Source organism: Ipomoea triloba, chromosome 11 (assembly GCF_003576645.1).
Source record: "Ipomoea triloba cultivar NCNSP0323 chromosome 11, ASM357664v1".
In the NCBI taxonomy this organism is placed as follows: Eukaryota; Viridiplantae; Streptophyta; class Magnoliopsida; order Solanales; family Convolvulaceae; genus Ipomoea; species Ipomoea triloba.
The window spans coordinates 24,790,185-24,805,969 of NC_044926.1; the positions used below are offsets into that span (position 1 = coordinate 24,790,185).

Here is a 15,785-nt window from a genome sequence, read left to right on the forward strand (position 1 = left end):
TCAATATATTTATTTTTTACATTTTATGTTAAATTGTTTCAAGTAATTAATTTTTTTTCCGTATTTTTTTTGTTTTTGTTTTTGTTTACTGCAATGTAATATATATACTCTGTAATAATTTCATTTTTTTTTTGTAAATTCTCTAACTAGATATGGAGTGTTATTGTATATTTTATTGTTGTATTAGGTGTTTTTTTTTTATTATTTGATAGCAAAAATGGTGGAAAAGGGCACCACTAGGAAGGGAAACAAAGTGAAGAAGAAAGACTAAAATATTTGATTTGACATTTTTACCCTCAATTTTAACACCTATTTAACATTGATTTAACAGAAGGACCAAAATTGGTACAAAATTAATAGTTAAGGGACCAACTTTGGTAAAATTAAAAATCGAGGACAAAAATTGGTAAAAGTCAATAGTCGAAGGACCATTTTTGGAATTAACTCTCTCTCTCTCTCTCTCTCTATATATATATATATATATATATATATATATATATATATATATATATATATAATTAGGACATCACTTGTTTAGGTAAGATCGTGAGATCAGATTTTGTACATTTTTATTCTTGCAATACTCTTTCACTTTTAAAAGTATGCTCTAGCTTTACATCATCAAATTTGTAATTCATTGACTATTTTTGTATTCCCAAGGCAAGCAAATGAACAAAACAACAAAGAGCCATCAAGCAAATCAGGAGGAAAGCATAACGCAAGAAAAAAGAAAAGCAAACAAAGACAAAAGAATACTCCAATATGTGTTTGATTAATAAAAAAAATTAATTTATAAAGACCTTGTGGTTTGGTGGCACCAGATTGTATTCTTATATGGGGGACATTAATTTTCAGTAAGTTGAGAAAGCAGTTATGAGTAATACTAAAAACAAAAAAACAAGAGTTAACCTGAGTCAGGTAAATCAATTCATATTTACTATTTTAATATACAAAGTTTTATTTCTATGTGTAAATATATCTATATTGTAATATAAATTATTTGAAGGGAGAAAAAGGATTTGAATAAGACAAAGAGGAAAGGCGCCAGGTAGTTGATATTTCATAGTCAATCGACGATCAAGAATAAGAACTCTAAGGACAACCAAATTGCTCCTTTCTCTATTATCTCGGCCGGCCTGCAAATCATTTTCTTTTTTTGTCTTCGCTCTTTCCACTATACAATGCCGATGATCAACGCTTTTTCCTCACTCTCTTCTTCTCCTCCTTGTCCATGGCTTCCATCTCCCTCTCCCTCTCTACGTTTTTCATTTTCCTTTCTGCTTTCCTCTTCGCCGGAGCCGATTCCTCCACTCTCGGCGTCCGTTATGTTTCGCGCCTCCTCGAAATTCACGACCGGGAAAGGGCTCCGGCTTCGCTCCAATTATCCGCCGCGTACACCGTCCTCAACCGTCTCATTCCTTCGCACTCTTCCAGCTTTCAATTCCTCATCATCGCTAAGGTCCGTTTAACAAGTTCAATTCACATTATTGCATTTGCAAAGCTCATATTTATGTAGTTCTTTTTAGAATTTATTCATGATGAGTGATTATTTCAATAAATTAAGTCCCTCTGATTGTATGACTTAGCTTGTGAGTTGGTGAATTGATGTTCTTATTTTTATACACTAGTTATTGTTGCTGTTCTAGTATTGAGTATCATCAGTATGATGTCCTGAAGCTCGTTCTGTTTTATAATTTAGGAGCAATGTGATGGAGATGCTTGCTTCAGGATAAACAATCATCCTTCTCAGAATAACACTGGTTCTTCAGAAATTCTGTAAGTTCATATCCTCTCATGTGTATTGTACTATACCAAATTTTAGTTATTGATGAGGCTTAATATGTTCTATAGAGCATCAGCATTTCTAAATAACTTCTGCTTTTATTTCTCTGTGAGAAAACCTGAAGTTCTGTGTTCATTTTGTTTGGGGACTATTGCTCAGAATAAATAAATAGGATTAATCTGTTCTCTAATTTTCTTCAATATGATCATACTATCTTCTCCTAATGAAAAGGAGCCAAAGTAGTGCTTTATGTGTCCAAGTATATTGGTTGTGTAAGCTAGCACTAAATTTATTATTGAGTAGGGGCACTAGCTTAATTTATTACCTACTGCATTATCAGTACCCAAGGTGATCTATCTAATTGTACATTTTAGGCCTGTTGTTGCTTGAAAATCAGTGTGTTAACACCTCTTTGAGCTTAATACATGGTCCAACAACTTACAACATACATGAGTTTTACAAAAAACTGCGAGTTGCATACAGACCATGCTTTCCCTCAAAAAGGAAGCAGTTCAGGTATGATGGGTCCTTTGCCATCATGATGAGTGTAAAGAGTAAAGTTCTAGGTTCCTTAGTGAGTTAGTGGTTTGTCCATCTATTGCTATATTTCTGCTTCAACATGTAAATATATTTTTCATTTAGTTTTTTCCTATGAGGCAGAACATCAGTTAGATGAGAGATTGTCAATTTGCCACAAATAAACCATAAATTCTTTCTTGAAAGTATGAATCCTGTTTGCGTGAGGTGCCCATATTGTGACAGGCCTAGAGACGGAAGATGTGTGTATATGTAACCTTATCTCTATTTTTAGAATGGTTGTTTTGAAGGCTTAAACCCATGACCCAACAGTCAAATGGTGAGCACTTGGTCACTGTACCAAGCTCAACCTTCATTATTATCAGATTTCACTAGCATTGACATTTCTAGATATATGCACAGTTAGCTTCTTTGGTAGGCATTGAAATATATAGGAAGTTGTTTCTGAATTTGTGCTTAGAAACGTTAGCTTTTTCTTATATAATCTCTTCATATTTTTGGTTCACACAGAATAAGTGGAACCACGGCAGTAGAGCTTTTATCTGGTCTGCATTGGTACTTGAAATATTGGTGTGGAGCACATATATCATGGAGTAAAACAGGAGGAGTCCAATTCACTTCAGTTCCTAAGTCTGGATCTCTCCCCCATGTTCAAGATGCTGGAATAATAGTAAAGAGACCTATTCCATGGAGCTATTACCAGAATGCTGTCTCATCAAGCTGTAAACCTCCATTTTTTTCTTTTTCCTAGCCCCTCCCCCTATCTTATACTTTCAAAGTTCTATGTGTGTGCTTAAATTTATTACCACATGGGTTATAAAGATTCATTTGCATGGTGGGACTGGGAAAGATGGGAGAAAGAAATAGACTGGATGGCTCTCCAGGGAATCAATATGCCCCTAGCGTTCACTGGACAAGAAGCAATATGGCAAAAAGTGTTCATGGTACTCTTTTCCATACTTGATATTACTTCACTTTTGGTTAAGCTTACTTAATTAACTAATTTTTACTGTATTATGTTGAAGCAAATGGCTTTTGTTTTGGTTTTCTTGTATGGTATGGATCAAAGGAAGTATCCTGGAAATTTCTATTCACCACATTCTAATGAAAATATTACTCCGTATATTTTTTATCCATTTGGGACGAGGTGATTGCTAATTTAGGAGTAACTAGGAAAATTTTGCTGGCAATTCAAAGTATTGTTAGGGTTCCCTGTGTAAGCACTAAGAATGGAGATGAAGTGTCCCACTTTATAAAGATTTTAAATCAAGCACTAATATATGTACATGAGAGGAAGTAGAGCTGGTTGATACTTGATACTCTCTCTTAACTAGTGGTATCAAGGCCCAAGGTTGCAAAGTCCACGAGAATGAGGACAAAGTGTTCCACATAGGAAAGATATGAAACCAAGCAATAGTCTATATACAAGCTTAATGTGTTGCATCAAGAAAGATTCCTATCATGTGTGTTTGCTAATGTAGGTTCGTATGCATGGACTAACCATGTCAAAACTCTCTCATTTACATATCTCTTTTTTTATTTGTTTATTTGTTTTTGTTATCTATACATGAACAGAGCTTCAACATTAGTGCTTCAGATCTGAATGATTTCTTTGGAGGCCCTGCATTTCTTGCATGGTCACGTATGGGCAATCTACATGGGTCAGCTTCTTGTCTTTGACTAGTAGTATAAATGTATAATTGCATCAAGCTCTGATATAGGCATCTTTTGCAACCTTTTCTCTTCTTACATATCTTTGAACTTTACAAATATCTTCGGGTTTCTGTAATTGTATCTCACTTCTTCAAATGCTATATCTCAAAGTAGCAATGCAATATTGTTGATAGATTAATTGATTGATAATGCAATAGGCATAGGCATTTGAAGAAGAATTTATTTTTGTATTTAAATAATTTATCTATGATTGCATTGAAATTTGTTTGACCATTTTATTATTTGCATCTCAATTCTTTGTATTGCAAGTTGCATTATTAGCAACATCTGACAGAACATTCAACATAAGTCATTCTCTGAGTCAACAATTGGACTGTATCCTTTGCATCAATATTGACCAAAATTTACTGCACTGTTATTTTTTTTGTCACTTTTTTATATTTTTCACTTCCAACATTTTTAATTTTTATTTTTAATCTTAGATGGGGCGGTCCACTGCCACAAAGCTGGCTAGATCAGCAACTTGTTATGCAGAAGAAAATTCTTGCAAGAATGTATGAACTTGGGATGACTCCAGGTAGATTTATCCTTTGATATTCTACTATTTATTTCTTAAGATCAACCTTGTAAAAGTTTTTAATTAAAAAGTAGTGTATCCATGAATGATAGAAGTATAAATTAAATCTGTAATACTTTTATTTTCCATCTCTGCAGTTAAGGTTTATTCCTTTCATACCATGTAAAGAGTTTTTAAATTTGTTTAAGGTCCTAATTTAGTTCCACACCATATTATTTTTTCAAGCTGATTATCAAGTTTGTAATCCTTGCTATGCTAACTCATGCATTGGCTACTTTATCTGTCAGTTCTGCCTGCCTTTTCTGGAAATGTACCTGCAGCGCTGACACAAGTATTCCCATCTGCAAAAATTACACATTTAGACAATTGGTAAGAACTAAATTTCTGTCTATATTGCCTATAGGACATAACTACAAATACAGTTTTTTTTTTTTTTTTTTTTTTTGTCTAATTAGCATTTATGTTTTCCCCGTGTTACTTGGCCATCCTTTTCTTCTGAAAGGATTGCATGTCTCTACTGAATTCAAGGGATTTTTTTTAGAAGGAAAATTTTTAATTCTTGTTTATTTCTCTTATTTATATCACTTGGCCCTAATCCAAAGTTCAAAAGGTTAACAAAAGTTCCTCATCCTAGAGAGAGCAAATTATAATTATCTTCTATTGAAAGAGTTCACCACATTCTTGGTGATAGTATAGTACATAGTTTTTTCCTTTTTCTCACCTGAACCCAGCCCTTGGTTTAATTTTTTCATTTCAGGTTTACTGTTCATGGTGACTCAAGATGGTGTTGCACTTATCTTCTTGATGCTACTGATCCTTTGTTTGTTGAAATTGGAAAAGCATTTGTTAGAGAGCAACTAAAAGGTATAAATTATTTTTTAAAAAAAAGGTTTGTTTTACACTGTCATGCCACTGAAACAACAAAAAAGTTTTTTCCTTTAATTATACTATTTTGTTGAGTAAATGAGTTCTGGAAGTTGAGGCTAAGATTCGATTTGGTCCTAATATTTTAATAGTTTCAATTCATTCTAAATTTATGATATTGGTCTGAATTAGATCCCAACAACAAATTTGAGATTTGTAACATGTTTTCTTTTTTCTTTCCTTTATTCCTTTCTACATTACTTTTTTCTCCCTCTCATTTTCTAGTCTGCCACCTAGACCTACCCCTGCAACTCTTTCCCAACCACCATTTTTGCAAATTCTTATTCATCAATGAGAAATTTGAGACTCTCATTTCTTTCATTTTCTTCCTAAATGTTATTTATGATACAGTTCTCAAAAGTTCTGTTTTACTTACTGAGAGAAGTATTAATGTTTTCTGTTCAAATTGTTTCTAAAAAAACTTCAAGAAGAAGACCTAAAATCTATCATTTTTGCAAGGAAGGCGTGCCTGGTAAAAATTATTACACTTGAACCATAATGTAAATTGCACTCATATGAAGCTTCAATCATTCTTTAGTGTTCATAATTCCAAGGAAATGAAGTTAAAAGATATTTTAAAAAAATTCAGACATATCTTCAAACATCAAATTTACCTAATTTGGATGAGAATGGGAGAGGGGGAAGCGAGAAATAGAAAGAAGAAAAAGAATATGGTTGTGAAATGCCAATTTATCTTTGTCCATATGTCAAAAATTGGTCAAAAATGGCATTGGGATCTAATTGAATTATTGAAACCAATGAGATATATTCATGATCAAATTGAAGTTATTAAAACATGTGAACGCATTTCAAAAAAAAAAAAAAAACATGTGAACCAAATTGAAAGTTAGCTTATATTTCTTGGACCAAAATGAAATTTTACTCCAAATGTTTTTGCTGACTGCCTTTTTTTCTCCATTTTGCGCATTCAGAGTATGGAAGGAGCAGCCACATATACAACTGGTAAATTTTTGTTCTGATTCCCTGTCCTAACAGCCAGAATATTATTTTCCATCTTTATCGCATGGATGATTCAAAACCAGTCAATGATAAGTTTAGCTATTGTACATCAGTGAACCTTTTTTCTGTTGTAGTAAGGGACTTAATCTTTCTGTAATTTGCTGAGTTTTTCTCTATATGGATTTGAATCAAATTCATCCTTCTACTCCTTATTAGGTGTAAAATTAATTGATGTCTAACTCTTGGCAGCATCATACGGGTATAAGAATTTAAGCAAGTCAAGAATAAGATTCAAATAAAGACAAACAATGAATTGATAGCCAATATGCAACAATTATTGGTCTTGCTTTATAATTTTTTTTTTTTTGAATTTAGGTTANTTTTTTTTTTTTTTTTTTTTTTTTGTCTAATTAGCATTTATGTTTTCCCCGTGTTACTTGGCCATCCTTTTCTTCTGAAAGGATTGCATGTCTCTACTGAATTCAAGGGATTTTTTTTAGAAGGAAAATTTTTAATTCTTGTTTATTTCTCTTATTTATATCACTTGGCCCTAATCCAAAGTTCAAAAGGTTAACAAAAGTTCCTCATCCTAGAGAGAGCAAATTATAATTATCTTCTATTGAAAGAGTTCACCACATTCTTGGTGATAGTATAGTACATAGTTTTTTCCTTTTTCTCACCTGAACCCAGCCCTTGGTTTAATTTTTTCATTTCAGGTTTACTGTTCATGGTGACTCAAGATGGTGTTGCACTTATCTTCTTGATGCTACTGATCCTTTGTTTGTTGAAATTGGAAAAGCATTTGTTAGAGAGCAACTAAAAGGTATAAATTATTTTTTAAAAAAAAGGTTTGTTTTACACTGTCATGCCACTGAAACAACAAAAAAGTTTTTTCCTTTAATTATACTATTTTGTTGAGTAAATGAGTTCTGGAAGTTGAGGCTAAGATTCGATTTGGTCCTAATATTTTAATAGTTTCAATTCATTCTAAATTTATGATATTGGTCTGAATTAGATCCCAACAACAAATTTGAGATTTGTAACATGTTTTCTTTTTTCTTTCCTTTATTCCTTTCTACATTACTTTTTTCTCCCTCTCATTTTCTAGTCTGCCACCTAGACCTACCCCTGCAACTCTTTCCCAACCACCATTTTTGCAAATTCTTATTCATCAATGAGAAATTTGAGACTCTCATTTCTTTCATTTTCTTCCTAAATGTTATTTATGATACAGTTCTCAAAAGTTCTGTTTTACTTACTGAGAGAAGTATTAATGTTTTCTGTTCAAATTGTTTCTAAAAAAACTTCAAGAAGAAGACCTAAAATCTATCATTTTTGCAAGGAAGGCGTGCCTGGTAAAAATTATTACACTTGAACCATAATGTAAATTGCACTCATATGAAGCTTCAATCATTCTTTAGTGTTCATAATTCCAAGGAAATGAAGTTAAAAGATATTTTAAAAAAATTCAGACATATCTTCAAACATCAAATTTACCTAATTTGGATGAGAATGGGAGAGGGGGAAGCGAGAAATAGAAAGAAGAAAAAGAATATGGTTGTGAAATGCCAATTTATCTTTGTCCATATGTCAAAAATTGGTCAAAAATGGCATTGGGATCTAATTGAATTATTGAAACCAATGAGATATATTCATGATCAAATTGAAGTTATTAAAACATGTGAACGCATTTCAAAAAAAAAAAAAAAACATGTGAACCAAATTGAAAGTTAGCTTATATTTCTTGGACCAAAATGAAATTTTACTCCAAATGTTTTTGCTGACTGCCTTTTTTTCTCCATTTTGCGCATTCAGAGTATGGAAGGAGCAGCCACATATACAACTGGTAAATTTTTGTTCTGATTCCCTGTCCTAACAGCCAGAATATTATTTTCCATCTTTATCGCATGGATGATTCAAAACCAGTCAATGATAAGTTTAGCTATTGTACATCAGTGAACCTTTTTTCTGTTGTAGTAAGGGACTTAATCTTTCTGTAATTTGCTGAGTTTTTCTCTATATGGATTTGAATCAAATTCATCCTTCTACTCCTTATTAGGTGTAAAATTAATTGATGTCTAACTCTTGGCAGCATCATACGGGTATAAGAATTTAAGCAAGTCAAGAATAAGATTCAAATAAAGACAAACAATGAATTGATAGCCAATATGCAACAATTATTGGTCTTGCTTTATAATTTTTTTTTTTTTGAATTTAGGTTATGAATTCAGTTTATGATTGTTTGTTAATCATAATCCATAATTGAATCCATCCTCCATGTTACTTATGGATTATTGTCTTATGTAAGCTAAAGGTATTGCACAACCATATTCTTTGCCAAGCATGCACAAAGTGCTCCATTAGAAAATGACAAATCTATTGCAGTGATACCTTTGATGAGAACACACCGCCTACCGATGATCCAGAGTACATCTCTTCATTAGGTGCTGCTATTTTTAAAGGAATGCAAAGTGGTGATGATAATGCTGTTTGGCTAATGCAGGTAAAATGTTTATTTCCTAAGAAGTCATATCAACCCTTTATAATGGATCATAATCAAACTGTTATGATGATTTAGGTTCACACTTGAAACACTGTCCACATCTTTGACAAAGATTGAAATTTCAACATGCTCACACTTTACTCTTTGGTTCCCTTATATTTCCTTTATATATCTTACTTAAACACTAATAAATTGTTTCTTTCCTTGTTTGGCATTTTCTCCTTTATATGTTACTCATTTTAGCAAGTTGTGAATATTGATCCATAATTTATTAACGTTTTCCCTCCTCCCTAATCAGCTACCCTATCTTCTGTAGGGATGGTTGTTTACATATGACCCGTTTTGGAAGCCCCCACAAATGAAGGTTATATACATCCATCTTATTTTGTTTTTTGTTTTTGTTTTTTTTTTTGTTTTTTGTTTTTTGTTTTTTTTTTTTTTGCTTCCCATTTTTATGTTGATCCATTGAAATCATGTTAATGTTACACATTAGCTGTCTCATTCAGGTGTGATCCATCTTTCCATAGAAACTGAAACCAGAGTCACAGAGAAGGCTAATTGATTTGCATTTTGCAAGGCTTGTTGCATCACTGATTTTTTTTTACATATAATACACTTTGTTATGAGTTTGGGAAGCATGTCAATAATAATATGACAGTGCAGAATATATCAACTAACTTCACCCTCTAAATAGCTTAACAACAATGACCAGTTAAGAACTTATAACCATAATTTACATCATCTACACCTTTGGAACTTGGAACTTAAATTTGTTATCTTTAAATACAACATAAATATAATTCTTTTCATTGGATTTAAAATCCTTCTCTGGATATTGTTTTGCTGCAAATCTGAGCCAAGTATAGAATTCAGCTTTAGATTTTTCATGTTAAGCTGTGAGAATATCCTGAATATTATATTTGGCACCTATATCACTATATGCTTCTGCTGTTTAATTGTACTACATATGGGAGCAAAACAGATAATTACAGTCAAATTCATAATCTTTTCTGTTTTTCCTTTGGTGAATCAATTTTGTACTGCCAATGCTTCAAAGTCCTCTCACTAGTTGATGGTTTCATGAGCCCACATTGTTTACTACTTTTTTCTTTGTAATGTATATTCACGGGCAAATTAAACTATCTTCTGGCACTTCTACACTCTGTTCTTCTAGGAACCAGATAATTGCAACCAAATTTGTAATCCTTTTTTGGTTTTCCATTGGTGAATCAATTTTGTACTGACATGCTTCAAAGTCCTCTCACTAGTTTATGACTTCATTAATTAACATACACATTATGTAGTCCTTTTTTCTTTATAATGTATATTTACATGCAAATTAAACTATTTTCAGGCACTTCTACACTCCGTTCCTCTTGGAAGATTAGTTGTCCTCGACCTATATGCTGAAGTGATTCCTATATGGTCTACTTCACAGCAGTTCTATGGTGTTCCATACATCTGGAAAGTGGCCTTTTTTCTTTCTATAAAATGTTACATATTGTATGATATGATGCTTGCCTACTTTTTATACAAAGGTTTTAAATAGTAATACACCATATCATTTATTATGTCTCTTAGCTGTAGTTAATAATGAGTTTAGCTCCTGGAAGTTCTGTATTGATGTGTGCTATAGCTGCCTGCTACTGAACCACTTTTGTATATATCTTAACAAATTAAACCATGCCTCATGACAGTTACCTGAGGCATGGAACCATAACAGTTCAGGCATCAGCATGAGAAATCCTGAGAGTTAAAAAAGACATAATATTTTTGAGGAAAGACTAGTCAATTAATGAAATTTCAAATGACTTATACGTTTGATAAATCAGGCTTCACACACACAATCATGATTAACACTTTCTACCTAGCCAGCAAACGAAGTTGTTGAAGAACCTTTTTTTCTCAAACAAAAATTCACATTCTTTCTTTCATGCTTCTTGAGGCATTAGCAGCAGCCTCTTCAAACTTTTTTATATTTATTGTGGTCATGTTTCCATTTATCCTAATATGGACTTTATTGTATGCTCAGGTGTATGCTGCACAATTTTGCTGGTAATATAGAAATGTATGGAGTTTTAGATGCAGTTGGATCTGGACCTGTTGAAGCTCGTACAAGTTCCAACTCAACCATGGTAAGTGTTATTCCAAATGTGGCTTACATTCTTATTTGGGACTCCTTATTTATTGGTCTTAGGGATCTGAGAACATTTTGTTAGCCCACATTGTACAAATGTTGAATATAACTGCCTTGCATTGAAGGTTTTCTTGTATTAATTTAGTTGTCAATTTAATGGTCTTCCACTTGTCTTTATAACGGCACTTCCTTGGTTCCTTCTAAAAAGTTTGCATAAAGCAGAAAAGTTGCATGAGATTTTTGTTTTTCTATCTCATATACGCATGCACATAACTAGCGAGTAGAGTGTCATATTTCTTTGTCCTTTAATTTGTTTTTTAAATGAGAGCAGTTCATTTTTCTGATTTCAATTCTTTTTTGTGGCTTCTTCTCTTCATGGATTTATTTTTCACATTTCTAACTAAATTTGTTTTGATCTAAAGGTTGGTGTTGGGATGTCAATGGAAGGCATTGAACAGAATCCAATTGTGTATGATCTCATGTCTGAAATGGCATTTCAACATGATACAGTTGATGTGAAGGTGACATGATTTTTGTTTTATATTATTATTTTTTAATGTGCCCGGATTATCTGAGCTGTAGATAACTTGAAGTTATGGCTAGATACCAAGAATGAAACAACAGTAATTTAATAGATTTCTCACTTTCAGCATATAGAGGTAAACATTCTGTTCTTAACAATCCTTACATCAAAATCAGATTGAAACATCACACTATGATGTCGTCCTTTTGCCAATGTCAGGCAAGCAGATATAAAGCAAGGGACAATAGGAAATAAATGGGTCATGCCATTTGCTTTCAGTTTTTTCTTGCTTCCATGTTATCTGATTTTAGTCATTTTTCCCTGTTTTCATATAATAGAACTCCTTTCACTGAAGTTTTTAATCCAAGCAATATAAGCAAAACTGTGTTCTGGTATACTACAAGGAATAAGCATCATGGTTGACTTAACTTCATATGACCATATATGTGCCAAAATATTGGACATTTTGCATTTTTGCAATCCATGTCGTCTTTAGCTATGCGAGTCTGGAAACCAATTTTTTTGTCATGGTATTATTAGATTGCCAAGTTCAAGCTTGATGAATAGTTTTTCTCTACTATGTGAACTTATCAAGGTATTACTGATTTGACAGAATAATGGTCTGAACAGTAAGTCTCTATATGTATTTATGTTGTAAGGATATGTGCTAGTTTATATTTTTTTAATTTGAAAATTAGATTACATGTATGCTCTTTCTATTTCCATGGCAGATCAAGTTCATTATTTTGTAGTAACAAATAAATGCAATTGCTTTCTTATTTTAGGCTTGGGTTGATCTGTATTCCAGAAGAAGGTACGGAAAATTTGTTCAATCAATGCAGGACTCCTGGAATATATTGTATCATACCATCTATAATTGCACAGATGGTGCTAATGTTAGTAACCTTCTAAGACTTTCTTTTTCTCTTAAACAATTTATCTTTTTAGTATTTTATTTTATTGAGGATACACTACACAATAATCGGCATTATCTAAAAGGAGAGAACTTTCATTAAAGACATTAAAATGGAGATTTACAACTGCAAAGATCAAAATCCTGTTCAGCCACTGCAACTTTTCTTGTAGAATTTCTATCATGTGTGGTAGTCCACTACATCATCATAGACAAATTAACTGAGTACCTCCAAAATGTTAGTTTACCAACCCTAGTGTGGTTTTATATCACTCTTTCCCCATGTATTATTGATTTCCAACTTATAAGTAACTACTTTTTTGAAAACTATAAGTAACTACTTAATTGTAGTAAAATGATATCAACAAACTCATGTGGCTTATCTTCTTTATTATGCCATTATATGCTATCGTAATAAAGAGTACTAAGCAAACTCATTTCATTTGTATTTGACAGCAAGTTTATACTAGGTCAAATGCAATAAGGTCAATATGTATATCAACTTGGTCTTGAACTCTTAATTGTTGGTCCTTCAATTTACTCACAGAAGTGTGCATCCAACTCTACCAGTACCGCCTGAATTCACTTGTGATGAAAATGTTCTTTATAATCTTGGAACAGGACAAAAATAGAGATGTAATTGTTGCATTTCCAGATGTTGCTCCACACTCAATTTCAGTACTGTCAAGGCTATTGACTAAGACACAAAAACATTATGATGCACATCCATCTATGAGATCCATTCTTGAGGATGCAAGTGATTCCTATGATCACCCTCATCTCTGGTATTCAACTTCTGAAGTAATACCAGCACTCAAACTTTTCATTTCAAGTGGAGATGAACTATCCAATAGTGATACTTACAGGTTAGCATATTTTTGGTTCCAAATCACGTATCCATATATAAAAAGAAAAATGAGAGCACCTGGGTTCAAATGATCTGTTTTACTAATTTAACCACCTCATCCCATCTAATCAGTCCTCCCCAACTCCTTGTTTTTCTTATTTCATATGGTAATGATGCCTCAATTCATGTTCCCAGGTATGACCTTGTTGATCTGACAAGACAAGTTTTGGCAAAATATGCAAACCAACTATTCTTAGATGTTATAGAAGCATACAAATTTGGTGATCTTGGTGCTGTTGCTACTCTTAGCCAAAAGTTTCTCACTCTTGTAGAAGATATGGACACACTTTTAGCTTGTCATGATGGATTTCTTCTGGGACCATATCTACAGAGTGCAAAGGAACTCGCGCGAGATGAAGATCAGAAAATACAGGTAAGGATTCCTCCAAGAGTCCTGTGATTATGAGAGTTCAAATCAGGATAATTATTTGACTCAAGTGACTAATTGTGCAGTACGAATGGAATGCAAGAACTCTGATTACGATGTGGTTTGACAACACGGAGGATGAAGCTAGTTTGCTTCGTGACTATGGTATGTGAAACCAATATTTCTGTTACTGAATATGCAAGAACATGCAATCAATATCAAGGGGAATGCACACACAAGATCTCTGCACATATCGGCATTGTGATGTTTTCTTTGATTTGTACTGTAGGTAACAAGTATTGGAGTGGACTCCTACGCGATTACTATGGCCCTCGTGCAGCAATCTATTTCAAGTATTTGACAGAAAGCTTAGAGAAAGGCGAAGGTTTTCGTCTGAGAGATTGGAGAAGGGAATGGATCAAACTTACAAACGATTGGCAGAGTAGTAGGAAGGTTTTCCCAGTCAAAAGTACAGGGGATGCCCTTAAAACATCAAAGCGGCTATATGAGAAGTACTTGCTTGATGGTGAGCCGTTTTATCCCTTAACTGGAAAGGGCAAGTGATATTCGTGTTGGTTTCTCTTCTCTCTTTACAGAACCAACAAGATAATGCTGGGTCATGATGAATAAAGGGTGTTCTTCTTGACTCTTTGATACCATCCATGCATCCATTATCCATTTACAAATAATGTTTTAAAATAAATAAGGTTTATTTTACTTTTGGTCCGTTGGCTTTATTAGGAGTTCAACTTTTTATTCTTGACTTTGATTTGTTATATTTTTTTTGTTCTCAACATATATGACAATCTCGCGAGTGGCCGTGCACTCTCGTTCCTTTAAAAGAGGTTGAGAGTTCGAACTTCCTCTTGTATGGAAAAATCGATCTGACCAGCACTTCATCCTTAATTGGGTTGGCCTCGGTGCGAATAAGGATTAATCTGAGTATAGTATGAATTTAAAGATGTCTCCTACAATTAGGGTCTGTCTAGGACACTTCGTGGTTTGACAATTGCCAACTTTACTCTAGTTAAATGTTATATCAAGCAATTGTAATGCTCTAATGTCTTTAGCCAAATACACTAACATGTAAAATATCCATAGGCTCATTAGATAACTTAAAAGGAAAGAGATGTGACACTTTTATACCTATCTTTCTTTATGAATTTGAGCAGGTAAGGGAATGCAATAAGATTATAGTTAACTGTAACCTTTTCAACCTCTCCATTGATATTTCTCAATGTTGGGTCATTGACATAATTGCCCCATGATGTATTATTAAGTCAACTTCCAAAAACATTCTTCAAGAGAGAAAATATATTTTGGAATTGTTGGTACACCAAACTCTAATTTAATATAGCCAAAATGGACAAAGTACAAAGTTATAGAGAGTGGTGGGTTAGGACAGTTTTTACAAAATTAAACTTGTAGTGGGAAATTCAGGAATGCATAACGAATCATGTAAATTTTTATGTGAATTTTGTATATGAAATTTATATATACTAGTTAATTGAAGTGTCTTGCATAATTAAATAAATATACAATGATTAAAAATTAAAAATGACATTACAAAATAAATAAATAAATTACTATAGCTTCAAGTATAATTGTTAATTAAATGGTTAATTTGTCTAAAATGTTATATCGATTGATTACATTTTATTCTAATAAAATATTCTTATTGTATATTAAGTAATTGAAGTTCACATCAATCATATTTGGCATTCAACAATTTACATTATCAAATAATTATCTATAGTTACAAAAAAAAAATCAATTTGTTAAAATTAAAACTCAAAGTAATTAAAGAGGTAAAAATATTAAAATTGTTTTTAACTATCACAAGTTTTGAGTTAAAAGTTTTATATACACTGACACCATAAATAATTATGCAATAAAAATACCAAATAGAAAAAAAAAAAAAAAAAAAAAAAAAAAAAAAAAAAAAAAAAAAAAAAAAAAAAACAAAAAAAAAAAGAAAAA

General features: G+C 32.4%; 1 protein-coding gene across 2 annotated transcripts; it reads left to right on the forward strand.

Annotated features, from left to right (window-relative positions):
* The first annotated feature begins 1,087 nt into the window (after nucleotides 1-1,087).
* On the forward strand, nucleotides 1,088-14,684 carry LOC115996866 (alpha-N-acetylglucosaminidase-like). 2 transcript variants are annotated; one of them, XM_031236304.1, is made up of 19 exons: nucleotides 1,088-1,459; nucleotides 1,700-1,776; nucleotides 2,831-3,042; nucleotides 3,143-3,264; nucleotides 3,896-3,981; nucleotides 4,477-4,571; nucleotides 4,859-4,940; nucleotides 5,329-5,435; nucleotides 6,428-6,458; nucleotides 8,841-8,958; nucleotides 9,275-9,322; nucleotides 10,313-10,422; nucleotides 10,991-11,093; nucleotides 11,518-11,616; nucleotides 12,404-12,514; nucleotides 13,153-13,397; nucleotides 13,574-13,811; nucleotides 13,892-13,970; nucleotides 14,095-14,684. In XM_031236304.1, the coding sequence occupies exons 1-19, from the start codon at nucleotides 1,232-1,234 to the stop codon at nucleotides 14,367-14,369; spliced, it is 2,466 nt and encodes an 821-aa protein (XP_031092164.1). In that variant the 5' UTR covers nucleotides 1,088-1,231; the 3' UTR covers nucleotides 14,370-14,684. The 2 variants fall into 2 exon arrangements, with proteins under 2 accessions (XP_031092164.1, XP_031092165.1); XM_031236305.1 differs by lacking the exon at nucleotides 6,428-6,458 and adding an exon at nucleotides 8,271-8,301.
* The last annotated feature ends 1,101 nt before the right edge of the window (nucleotides 14,685-15,785 follow it).